The 14093-nt window shown below is 40.6% G+C and overlaps 1 protein-coding gene across 1 annotated transcript; it reads left to right on the forward strand.

The window, feature by feature from the left end:
* The first annotated feature begins 9779 nt into the window (after window positions 1-9779).
* Window positions 9780-10538, forward strand: LOC145448839 (thiopurine S-methyltransferase-like). Its single transcript, XM_080327293.1, has one exon. The coding sequence runs from the start codon at window positions 9780-9782 to the stop codon at window positions 10536-10538; it is 759 nt and encodes a 252-aa protein (XP_080183419.1).
* The last annotated feature ends 3555 nt before the right edge of the window (window positions 10539-14093 follow it).

The following is a 14093-nucleotide window of genomic DNA, read 5'->3' on the forward strand; positions in this document are numbered from 1 at the left end:
ACGCCGTAAAGGCTATATCTGCACTTCCTTGTCCAGCGGCATATGCTCATCATGCACTCATGGTATGCATATGCACAGATCGTGTGTATGTGTATATGCCGCAGGAAAACATCAAAGACAAAAATAAACTACGTCCTTTCCTTTCCTATACTGACAGTCCTGATGGGAGGTCAAAAATAAGAGCACGCAACAAAGTGACTAATAACACTTGACCCTCTCGAAGATGCATCATCATAACAGTGGCTCCCAACGTGGGCGATATCACCCCCAGGTGGCGATTTGGCGGTCTAGGGGGGGGGCGAAAATAACGAAGGGGGCGATGGCGCGTTCAAACGGATATATTTTAGTCAAGTCGGAGAAATAACCTTTTTCATATTTTGTTTAGTCAACCCACAAAAATTTAGCTGTAAAAGTGTAATTTAGAGGTCGAGCCGGAAAGTTGACCTGTTTTTTATTCAACTCGCCGGTGAATATACAGTTTGTATGCCCATTTTCGGTTCCCAATATTAGGGGGGGGGGGCGATGATCGGTGTTGAGCAAAAGCGCACAAGTACAGCACACGCGCGTCAACGAAGAACCATTATCATATGATCAGGACTGAATAGCCTACAAGAAAACGCATTGCTCTATCAAGTATGCTGGACCCCAATTGTGGAACATCATCTCACCGGCTATCCGACAGTCGTCGAGCACGTCCGCATTCACGTGGAAATACAAGCCATTTCTTCTAAATGAATACTAGCCAGTCTTCAGGATTACCGGACATCGACCTCACCTTCCGCCACGTGCCACCTCATTCTGTCGCTTGCGTCTTGTATCCTCTGCATTACTTTTCATTCAGTTTGCATGCCTCTTCTTTACTTCGCCTAGACCAGGGCCGGCCAACCCGTGGCCCGCGAGAAGGTTTTAAGTGGCCCCCGAGGTAATTTCCGAAATTTCTAATGTCGTCGACAATGGATTGCACAGATTGTGAACTTGCAAGGCCATCCAAAAATTTGATTAGTCTGGCCGCAACACTTGAGATGTGATGACTAAAATATCAGTTCCGACGCATTGACAGATTCGTCAGCCATTCACATATTGGTATATCTTCGTGCACTACAATAAAGCAGATTAATTTGCGATAGATTTATCAAAGGTAAAAATTTTCTACAAGCTTGGCGCAACATGTTGTCACTCGATTTCTTGTTTTTAATATTGTTGCCCTTTTGTGAAAATGGAAGAATACCTAATGTATCACATCGAGTCTAACCATATTCGCGATTACGAGACAAAGTGTCGTTCAACATATGCGACCTTGCGTTTGCGCTCGCAGTAAGACCGTCGACTATGAAACCTAGGCACGAAATGATTGACGCATGTTGGTCGCATCTTTCGATATGGATATGTCCGTGCGCCGTATAGCCCAGTCCTCGCAAACTTAGCCCAGCGATATACAACAGGCCCGCAATATAGTCAAGTGATAATATTATTGACCTATGAACTTCAAAAAATTTTCGCGCTTAGCGCGGCTACTGGCCCGCGCAATAATTCGTCAATCGAATGTGGCCCGTTGGCTGAAAAGGTTGGCCAGCCCTGGCCTAGACTAAGGTGGGTGTCTGATCTTAAAGGCTACTCTAAGTTGTTTCGACACCTTCCTATCTTTTCATTGTATCGCAGTCTTGTGATGTTTTGAAACGATGAAAATATTAATAAACTTGATTGATTGATTGATTGATTGATTGAGCTTGAAAAGAGGGCGGTCAGTCGAAAAAGGTTGGGTTGATTTATAACTTGACCTAAATTTTCGAAAACACCCCCTCCATCAACTCTACCGGTGAATCTGATCACATCCATGGGTTGAGAAAGGATAAATATTGGATAGTAATATAGAAAACTATACTAATATTAATCACGAAATTCATTAGTGAACCTGAAAAAATTATCGCACTTTGCGCGACAATGTCCAGACACAGAACATGACCAGTGACCACTCACGATTTTGGTGCGTATAGTAAGCCTATATCATTAAATAGATTAATCCGGAGTTCACCAGAAATGAACAATAGACACTCTAACATGGGCATTTGGCGTCCAGCTAATTTATCAGGACTATGCCTTGGAATGCGACCGTCGGCTACATGAGTAGTCGAAATGCGGCCGTGAATGACAAAAAGGTTGGCCACCCCTGCTGTAGGCAAACTGCAATATCCTAACTCAGGCTTGCTTTTTTTCCGTACTATCTTCTTTACTTTTCATTCAGTGTGCAATGTGCATGCCTCCTCTTTACATCGCCTAGGCCTAGGTGGCCTAGGTGTCTGATTCCATAGACTACTCCAAGTCGCTTTGACACTTTCCTATCTCTTCATTGTATCGCATTTTGTGGTGTATTGAACTGATAAAAATTGCTAATAAACTAGTGATGATGATGACGCAAGACTGTGTGGGCATTGGTTTTTATATCCTGAAGCGCATGATCAAAAATGGTAATGTAGAAAACATTGTCAGAATGAAACAAAACGCGGTGTGTCACCAGCAGTGTATGTAGGCCTACATTGTACAATTTCAGTGTTGCCAGCCAACAATTGCTGCTGTTGAACGATATAATGTAAACATTCTGTTTACATTCGGCAGTTGAACGCTCTTTCTCCATTCTTGGCAAGCTACTTAGTAAGGACAAATACTTTCTACCCGAGAATGATGGAGAGTATCTTTCGTTGAACTACTACAAATCTTAATTAGTTCCACCATAAGGCGTGATGTAACTACTGGAATTCTTCATAGATCCAGATTTCGTTGAAATAAAGTTTTTTCACGTAAATATTTGTCAGATTTCAAATAAAAAAGTTTTTTCAGGCCAAACTATTCGTAAGGACAGACAGTTCCAACCAGAAATGAAGATAAGTAGAACCATTCTGGCATTATGTAGGAAAACACCTAATTTACAATTTACATATACATCAGGTCAAAAGTTTTTTAAGGTAAAAAAATGTCAAGTTTGATTTTTTAGGTCGAAATCTTCCGTTTTTAGGCAACAAATCGCCCTAATTATCATAAAGGGGGGGGGGGGGGCGTGTCTAAAAAGAACACTATGAATATTTAAAATAAGGCAGAGGCCTACAAACAATACGACTTGAAAGCGCTATGTCCGCTTCAACCTACATGATAGTGTAATGGTGGAGAGTTCGATTTCGCGGGTGATTATAATATACTGATATCCATGGATTCCCAGCTTGGCGCACAGCAGCATTACTGGGATAGCATGTAGGAGTGGTGCAATACTCAGAAGGCCTTACAATACTATATTTGCATCTTCCTTGTCCAGCGGCATATTGTACATTAACTCAAGGTATGCGTAGCCTATGCTTAATGCACAGACCGTATGAATGTATAATTGTATATCAAGAGTCGGTAAACTGTATACAGTACATGCTGCAAAAATATCAGGGACAAAAATATACTACCCTATTCGATACCCTATTCAAAATACACCAACCAAAACTCTGTCAACAAAAGGAGTTCGTGTATCACCTAAAAATAGTACATTGAACGCTCTCTCATTCGAAATTTCATGCTGGTGACGTCATATTTTGTGATACGATTGTTGATATACAATGTTCTTTCCAATTCTCTACTAGTTGCTGACGATTACCCCTGACGAGTGTCAGCCGAAAATATTCGGGTTCATTTCAATATGAATATACTATTTAAGTTCTGTACCTCCAAGAAGCTCTTCCTATTCGATAACTGAAAATTGACGTTATAGTTAAGTGAGGTCTCGAAGAAAGTCATGAATTCGTTTCCCGCTGTGGATGCTAATGTCTGAACTTTAGATTTCGTTGCAGCACTATATCTCCTAGGATATTTTAGTACAGTATAATTTATTAAACCGGTCTTCAACGAAAGCTACTGCCGCCATGCTTTTGATTAAAATATAACCTGGTCAGTGGTCATGGCACTGCTATCAAAATTATATTGTCCTTAAAGTGAGGAATCGGCGTTGTTCTGAACGATCGGAGCGCTGCGTACTGTGTAGCGATTTTGACGCTGGAGATGAGTGGGAGTGTTTCGTCGGTCATTATCTTCGCGGCCTTACCATTGTCGGGAACAATGCCGATTACTAACTTCGAGTGGGATTTCGGAGGGGCAGTCCTGTGACCTGAACAGATATTTTTGTACCGAGTGCCTTAGTAGCTTACGTTTCGGACCGGTTTAAATATCTTGCACTCGAGTCGCAAGCTATAGGATTACGACATCTAGTTTTAAACCATATCCGGTTTTCCAACGTTGCAGTCCCGTGTTTGGCATCTTTACATAGGATTTTGGTAAACTAACTTTTAAGTCTCCTTTTTCCGGATTCCAGATTATTATAACCCTGCTTTATATTGTAATTATGTTTAGTAAAATGGTTGCTTGAACATGAAACTATTTCAAAATTTGCTACAGTCTTCTTAGGGTGGCATTTTCAACGAAAGCCAGGAGCGACAGCAGCTCCAGAGCTCCTATGCCACTCATCGGAGATAACAATCGGAATGAGAAACTCTGTTAGGAATTTCTGCTCCATTCGCTCATATTGCAGTATCCGCCTTAACTTTTCTTTGATCGAAGTTCAAAATTCGAATGTGCGTTCACATGCGACATCTCAGCGATCGAGACCCTCAACTTCTTTCCGCCAGCATTACATTCGGCACACAGCTCTAAACGAAGAGAGTGAATAGCTTGACCGTATTCCGTATATTCGATATACAAATGAGGTGGCCAAAGTAGTCATGAAAACTACTCAAGTAGAAGTAGAAGTAGTGACGAAAAAATCTACTCAAGTACGAGTAGAAGTGCTTTTTCCATAAGCAACCTAAAACTACTTGAAGTAGAAGTAGAATTGACTGACTTTAAATCTACTCAAGTAAGTAAGTAGTTGTGAAAACGATCGTAATTCGTTCGCAGGGATCGTAAAAAGTTGCAAAGATTGAGCTATGCGAAAGGAGCCGAGCTTGATTCATATTGATGCATACAAGGAGGTATTCAATTTTCGACAGCATAAGCATTCATCCACATTATGGAATGAAAATGATAGTATTGATATGGAAATGCGATACTAATCTAGGGATATCTAAAACTTCTAGAAGTTCTAGATATCCCTGTACTAATACCAGGCCGTGTTATTTTTGGCATTTCAGAAGCCAGATGCCAAAACTGCCAAAAATAAAAATTTGAAAATGCCAAAAATAAGCAATTTTTGGCATATGCCAAAAATAACACGGCCTGCCAAATAGTGTATTTCGTTCATGGTGTTGTGTTAGCAGGACCTCGTTACAAGCGAGAAGAGCGTTTGTGAAAGGCAGGTTTCTTAATCTGGGTCCAGCCCACCCATTAGGGGGAAAGCATGGTGTCCTAAATGGTGTGGACACCGCGAGATTGAACGGCTGACTGCATTTGGTTTACGTCATACTTTCCATTTGTCGAAAGGCAATTTTACAACCATTTTTGACCGGCTTGTCGGGCACTAAATTTGATAAAACGGGTATCAATGAGAAGCTGCCGCAGTTCTGATTATTAAAATCTAAATTATATTCTGCTCATGGAACTGGAATCCCCAAAATCAACCACAATTTTTGCATTGTGATCGAGTTGAACATTGTGACGCAACAAACTGTCTGGCTATTTCTGAGCTGCATAGTCTCGTTTTGCCAGACAGTCTTGTTGCGTCAATGTTCTTAAACAAGCTAACTTTCCCAGGACTCTTCCATGCGAGTTGGTAATATTAAAGCCACCTGAAGTGACAAAAGTCCTCCGAAAATATATCGGTAGACTGAAGGGGAAATGATAGTCGGGCTACTAAATAGAATGTGTTGAGAGACAACACAGGAAACTCCTGGAAAAGGATCGGGAAGAAAATTCTTTCCGCGATAAGATCGATGGCACTGGCGAAGTGATCTCTCTTTTCATGATGCATGGAAGCCGGTTCGGCCCTCCAAAGATTTTGAAGCTCTGAAAACCTTTGGTGGATGACTGGCAACATTCTTTCCCTCAGCGGCTACTGTTGAAGCCGATATTTCCCAGATTCGCTGGGCGAGAAAAGAATTTAGGAGAAACTTAGCTGACCTGAGTTTGGAAGCACTGTTACCGTGCAAACGATTTAAGTCTATTCAACAGCTGTAACAATCAGCTGTTGAGCGTGTTTCTTAGGCTTTTCTTTCTTTTTTTTGCTTATTGGCACCGATTCCGATGGATAGCCTACTGCACATTTTGTGGTTTCGTTTGATATTATTAACCTATGAAATCGTTAGTTTTTTTCTTCTTCTTATTGTTTGTTGGCACTGATTATACGTGGATGCTGCACATTTTGTGGTGTCTTTTGACAAACTAGCCCAAATAAAGCGTTTTTGTGACTAATTCGAGGCTGAAACTATCTATTTAGAGCAGTGGTTCTCAACCTTTTTCACCTAACGGACCGGTAAAATTTCAAAAAATGTTTTGACGGACCGGTCAACTTTCAAAATTCAAATGAATTCAAAATGTAAAATATGCAACCGTTTTTTGCAATTATATGGTGCTAGAGAGGGATATTTAAATAGTTTTGATCGTGATCATGATGGCATCCATGTAATTTTAAGGTAGTCAGTCTGCTGATACGAGGTAAAATTGCCTTGTCCAGATAAACGTGCTACCGCCGAGAGTCGTTTACAGTCTTTCGCGCCGAAGGACGTGGGTTTAACCAACCACGCCAACTCGAATAATATTCTTCTCCTTGACAATATCGAGAGAAGAAGCGTTTCGGAGTCTAACCAAGCATCTTGTCGTGCTGCCTTGGTCATTGCCCGCCGCCACCGGACGCATGGGCTACTCTGGCAACTACGAATACAATGCGTGCCGCAAGAAAACACCGCACAGCAACTGTATCTACCACCAGCCAATCCGTGTCGAAAAAGCACTTCGTCAGCCCTCCCCAAAACGTTGGTTTTGGGCCCCTATAGAGCGATAAGCCAAACTTCCAGGGGCTTCGCCCCCAGACCCCACAGTTGGGCATTGGGCGGATGTTTTCCCCTGTACTTGTGAGCCCATTTATTCTACTCAGTGTAAACACAGAGTTTATGTAGCTTAATCGCGCCAACAGCGAAAACATTCGATCATTCATGACTAAATCGGTTTTCTCGCTGCCGAATTTTTGGCGCACCTATCGGAGTCCCATGTTAGCCTGAACTTCATTATGTGTTGGCACGTCGTGACGCGATAAAGGCTGACGCTGAAATGCCTATTTCTATAAATCATGCGTATCTCTCGGAGAAGGGCACCTAATAAGCAAGACATTTAGAGACACTAAATCGCGCAAAGCACGAAAAGAAATTAAAAAATGTTGGAAAAAGTTTCAATAAAATACGCTATTATTTATGTACATTTGCATAATAATTTTGAGCTCTTTTCAAACTCGGCCCCTCTCCCATCGGGCGGTTTGGGGTGCCCCGGTTCCAGTCCGGCAAAAAATGAATGAATCGAAAACGAATGATCTCGCAAACTGCGCTGTTTAGCGATGAGTTAGCTCATTCCTGTACAGTACTTGTCGCTCGCATGTCGTCAAATGATGCGTCTTGAACTTTAAGTCTAATCGAACATGTGTCCAGCCCTAATGTTACCTCACGAAGTTCTGAATCAGTTTAAAATTTGATGTTTTATTTATTTTATCAATGGACAAGCCTTCAACATTGCATCATAGAGACTGTATAGAGACCTACATCCTCTATAATTGCATCTTGAATTTAAGGTATACAATTGTAATATACCTGGCGGACCGGCACCGGTCCGCGGACCGGCGGTTGAGAACCACTGATTTAGAGGACGATGCCAAAACTGCCAAAAATAAAAATCGAAAAATGCCAAAAATAAGTTATTACCTAACCTACCTATCATTACCTAACCTGAACCATAACACTAATCCTAACCCTAATTCTAACCTAACCCTAATCCGAACCTAACCTAACCTAACCTAACCCTAATCCTAACCCTAACCTAACGCTAATCCTAACCTAACCTAATCCTAACCTAACCCTAACCTAACCCTAATCCTAAACCTAATCCTAACCTAACCTAACCTAAGGGTAAGGGTTAGGTTAGGTTAGGGTTAGGTTAGGATTAGGGTTAAGATTAGGGTTAGGGTTAGGTTAGGTTAGGTTAGGTTCGGATTAGGGTTAGGTTAGAATTAGGGTTAGGATTAGTGTTATGGTTCAGGTTAGGTAATATTATAATTATGTAATATAATACACATTATTAGTTCGTAATACAATTTCACACAATGTTCTGTGAGGGCCGAATATACCGATTGAATTCGGCTGTCGGTAAATTCGGCCCCGTAAACATCGGCATATATATATACATATATATATTTATACGCATACCCTGTTCTCCAAATCACTTGATAATAAAATAATTATGAAATTAATTCACATTAATAGTTGGTAATACATTTTTATAAAAAATTCTCCGAGGGCAGAATTGACCGAGTAACCAGTGAATTGACCGGTGAATTCGGCCGTCGGTAAATTCGGTCCCCGTGAATATCCGCGCTATCTCCCGTGATTACGCGATCTACGCATACCCTGACATCCAAATCACTTAACATGATTAAATTACATAATTATACTATTATTAACGGTTGGTAATACATTTTAATACAATATTCTCGGTGGGCCGAATTTACTGATGTAATGGCCGACTTTGCCTGGGCCGAATTTACTTTGGGGCGAGTTTACTGGCAACCTACCGTATGTCCGCATACTTCGTAGTTTGTTATTGTTGCCATTGATACAATGCGAATTTCATGGTCTGTGATTTTGATTGTTGCGTCATACTGTGCCTTTTTGGTTTTGCTTTTAAATCTGTTTAAATCCCTTCAGTGTGCCGATAACTCTTGAAAAGAGGCACCCGAATAGTCTTCGAGTTTAATAAATATACTGATACAATGGATGTTGTATTGAAAGCTATAAAGAGTTGATCAGAAAAAGTGCGTTAGGTTATAAGGGAAGATGGGCTCGCATCGCATGCCTATACCGACTGATATGAGTCCGTCTTCAATTTTTACGTCACAGTTTAGTATCATAGTTATATGGCTCTTTGGGAATTACAATTGAAAACATAGGGCCAATATGGCTCCTTTGACGAAAAAGTTTCCCGACGCCTGTTTTGTATAGTCACGCTATAGACGTCACGAAATGATCCAGTGAACAATATATCTAATGTTATGCGTATCCAATTCCGAAAAGAAGGCCTACGATTGACCCTTAAATTTTACCAGGAGAGGTACGCCGAAATTTGCAACCAGTCAGCATATAGACCTATTGCTAGTATCGAACATATTGAATGAGAGTAGCTAAACCACCCTTGATTCTTCACATCGAAACCACTCTCGAATATTGCTTTGATCCAGTAGTTTTCAGTATCAAAAATATGAAGTAACGCCGAGAGCAGCCGGGGTGATTCCCTGCCCTACACAATCCCAGAGAAGTCAGATTTCGGGAATGTGCAATTGTGCACATCGTCGAACCGGCAATCTAGAACGGTACAATAGTCAGACTGGTTGAAGGGATTCCTTGAAAAGAGTGGATTTTTTTCGTTCAATTTAAACCCGATCTAGCAACTCATTTGACTACTACTGTTGCACCATTTCCTCTACTTGAAGTAGTTTTGGTATGTAGGCCCTATTAAAAATGGATACTATTATACTACTTTTACCTGGGTGGAAATGCTGACTACTTAGATCTCCTCAGTATATAGCTTTAATAATCAAAAATTTGTGATTTTAATTTCAAATGTCATCTGAAATTGTTCTTGCAACGAAGGAAGAATGGGAAGAAATGTATTGGATCGATTCAACCACGGACCCAATTTTCCAGAGGAAGAATTTTTCGGAATCACTTGTAAAGAACCACAACGCCCTGTTTCCCGAGCCGAGAAATGGAAGCAGGGTGTATGTTCCTTGCTGTGGAAAAGCACGCGATATGATCTACTTAGCAGATATGGGTCACGAAGTTATTGGAGTGGAATATGCGAAAAACGCTATTGAAAGGTTTCACATAGAAAATTCGCTAACTTACACCACTTATGATGTGGACGGTGGGGCCTTCGTTCTCTATTGCACCAACGAAAAGAATATTAAAATATATCAGGGCGACGTGTTCAGCATGGCTACCAAAATTTGTGGTCAGTTTGACGGGGCGTTTGACCGCGGCGGGTATAATTCCATATGTCCATCTGCGCGTAAAGCGTATTGCAGTGTCATTCAGTCTTTATTGAATACGGGAGGTGCAATCCTACTGGAAACCCGTCAACACGGCCGGTCTTTTGCTTGCGGGCCGCCATACTCTATGACCATGGAAGGGATAGCTAAAGATTATGCTGATTTCAATGTGAGCACACTCGAAACGTATGAAGATCAGGATGGCTTTATCTACACGTCGATCCTTCGGTTAAAAACATTAATGATGAAGATCATGCTCACTGGTGGGTTTCTTCCAGAAATATCCCCAGACCTTAAGCAATTCAAATCAATATTGTCAAAAATAAAATAAAACCTATACGTGTACGTACAGTGTACTTGTATACCTATATTTACAGCATTCGTTGTATGTTAGGCTACTTCAGATTTCTAAGTGCTATGCGTCTGCTTTCCATTGTCATCGGCAGCTAACGCGCAGTGCAATCACTATTCACTTTCATCAAAGCTGATTTTTAGAAGTCACAACGGTCAAATTTCACACGAATAGCATGCCATTGTAGGTCGCCCCGCACGCTTTCGCGGTTCATACAGTTATAATAAATAAGGTTAACAATACGTCCTCTTTTAAGTGGATTTGTCCCTTTTTTTGACTTTTTTGAAAATGTCTTCGGTGGACGCCCAAATGTCGTCCTCTTTTTTGAGAATCCTGGTTAAATATAGAGCAAAATCTGACTGAGATACAGTAAATTAGCACTGAAGTATTAACGCTCCTGCGGCTATTTCGGGAGCTGAGCAGGAAAGCTGACCTTTTACATTTTTAGTCAACCTACCACGAAGTGTGGAAAATTTACCATTTTTTCAGGAATTGCCTCCGGTATTGCAAGTCTGAAAATCTTGAAAAAGTGTCCTCTTTTCAGATTTCCAAAATATGGTAACCCAAACTTATAAGATATGGCATCTCATTGTGGTACATCCGACCATATATCTGTATATAACGTGACTTATGTCTTTTTTCTCGTTACCGCGTGACTTGCCATTTATAAACGCGTGTTTTAATGATACGCAGACTCATACCGCCATATGCTACTGTATATTCCATCCATTCGACCAATGTATGTATCTGAGGCAATATCTGTCGTCGCATTCTCGTTTAGTTGTCAGATCAAGGACGAACTCAGGAACGTGCGTCTGCTACTTTAAGTTAAGTATATCTACCTAGACACAGGTGTGGTCAAAGTAGTCAAGGAGGTTACCCAAGTAGAAGTAGAAGTAGCGACGCAAAACCTACTCAAGTACGAGTAGAAGTAGTCTTTTTGAAAGCAACCTAAAACTATTTGAATTAGAAGTAAAATTTCTCAGCTTGAAATCTACTCAAGTAAGAAAGTAGTTTTGAAAACGGTCATAATACGTGGACATAATACATGGACTTCCAAAAGCTGCAAATTGAGCTACACGGAAGGTGCAGAGAGCTTGACTCATATTGATGCATCAAATGAGGTATCAATTTTCGGGAGTATAAGTATTCCTCCGCGTCATGGGATGCAAATGATAGTATCACTGTGGAAATCGCTATGTACACCAATCTTTGTTTACCCGAACACCCAGTTTCAGAAAACGTCATGGTGCGCCGCCCTCACCCAAACTCAAACTAATGATGCTAGGCATTAAAAGAGAAATACAAACACTACTTCTTACAAGCGAAAAATGTATTACATGTATATTGTCCAGATAGCTTCAACAGCGGTCTGCTAAAACAGGTCTCACGCTCAAAAAGTCAGAGACCACTTTACCAGATTAGGACACGCCATGCTGAGCTGCTAGATTACGATATGATAGGTAAATGCTAGATTGTGGAGCTACTAGTTTCAAACCTTATGATGTGACGTAATTACTATGATGAACTATATTTAATATGGGCGACAATGCGATGTGAGTATAGGGATCCACGCTACCGCTACTTAAGTTATAGCCTATTCAACAATACTTTCGTGAAAAAATACTTGTCACGCCACATCTACTTTGCGCGAAGCGCGATAAAATTTTGGGCTTTACTTAACATTTATGAAAATTAAATGTTGGTACTCCAGGAAAACAGCCCTGCGATTATCAGTCTCTCTTTCGAATTAGAGGATTATACTAGTTCTACTCAACAAACAGAAAATAGCGCAAAGTAGGTAAGTGCAGATCACAAAATATTACGAAGTATAAGTAGACGTTGCGAAAATGAGATTTACTTGAGTATAAGTACCACAAGTTGATCATTGGTATGGAATGGGTCCTCTGATGATGATTCCCGCCGACAGTAAATATGCTGCATAATGATGTAGTACTGATTGAAGATATTTTTAGTCTGTTTATGACAGTGGTCGAGGGCCCTTTCGTCGAATGAGCCATATTATTACCCTATATTTTCAATTGTCAATGACAATCCACTGTGACGTTACAATTAAATATTCATGACGTCATGGCTAAAAACAATGAATAACATGTTTTAAACAAGGGTCATGTCTTAAACATGTTTGTTTTAAAGTTATTTTTGTTTTAAACGCAATCCTATTAGGGATGTTGTAACTGACTCCAAATCTCCCCGGCCGCCAAAGAAACCCGAATGAGGATTATAATGATAATGTCGAAATTGCGATAATTTATTGATCCAAATTCCAACGTCCGCTTTTACAGCTAAACTTCTTGTATTCCTCACAACACATACGCAGGGCCGATGACATTTACGACTTAAAAAATGGAATCACAGAAATATTCCAACTTATATCGTCATCAAAGTCATTGTTTTAGCGGTTATTCAACCGGTAAATTATCGTATTTTTGCTAATGTCACTGTTTGCGAATATGAATCCTAGAATAGAGCCCCTACGATCCGTACAGAGGTGGTCATCGTCGGTCAAATAGAAGTTGGCTAGTAGTAGCGATTTAAATAAAGTGAGTAAAAAAGTTAGGCCTAGTGCTGCCTAAGAAACTGAAGATTGTCAAGTGAAAGTAGGAGTAGTCTAGAATAATAACAACCTGAGGAAGTATAGTGCAATAGGAAAAATCTACTTGAAGTAGCCTACTACAAAAAGTAGAATTACATCGCTACTGACCCAAGGCTTGAATGCAGTATTTCAGTGAAAAACAACGATATGGATTTGGAGGTAATATTTTGGAATCATTTGACTGCTCCGGCCCCCGAGCGATCAGAAAGTTTAAATCATGCCTGCGACCGGTTGTTTATTGACACCTCTGATTCACATCATGGTCTTTAAATGCTATGGTCAGAATGCCTTGGAAATAGCCTACCGTTCTACATACAGGAATACTTGATAGAGCGATGCGAGCACTTGTAGTTCGTCCCGAGCATGTGGTAGTTGGGTGACTAGGACGTGCGTGTGCTGTACTCATATCCGTTTCTGAGGTAAAGAAGTCATTGAATTTTCCGGGACAGTGACCGCAATAGAACTGATGCATAAACTTGACAATTTCTAGTTTGCTCATATCTTGTACGTTTAGGAATCCAAACCACATTAATGGTTTTGAAGAGCTCCTTGGAGCCACTTGGAGGTACGGAACTTCATTATGAAAAGTATATATTCATATTGAAATGAGCCCGAACATTTTCGGCTGACGCTCGTCAGGGGCAATCGTCTGCAACTAGTAGAGAAATGGAAAGAACATTGTATCTATCTATATATATATATTGTTTATATAGCTCAGTGATCAACAATTGTATCACAAAATATGACGTCACCAGCATGAAATTTCAGAGCGTTCAATGAACTATTTTTAGATGGTACACGAATTCCTATTGTTGACACAGCCTTGTCTGGTGTATTTTGATAAAAGTCGACTCCAAGGCAAACAATTGAAAGTGTGAACGACCCCTGCCGACGACGCGAAATCTGTCGTCTCAATA

This window comes from Botryllus schlosseri, chromosome 10 (genome assembly GCF_051294905.1).
Source record: "Botryllus schlosseri isolate E-star chromosome 10, Bs_hap1, whole genome shotgun sequence".
NCBI classification, from domain to species: Eukaryota; Metazoa; Chordata; class Ascidiacea; order Stolidobranchia; family Styelidae; genus Botryllus; species Botryllus schlosseri.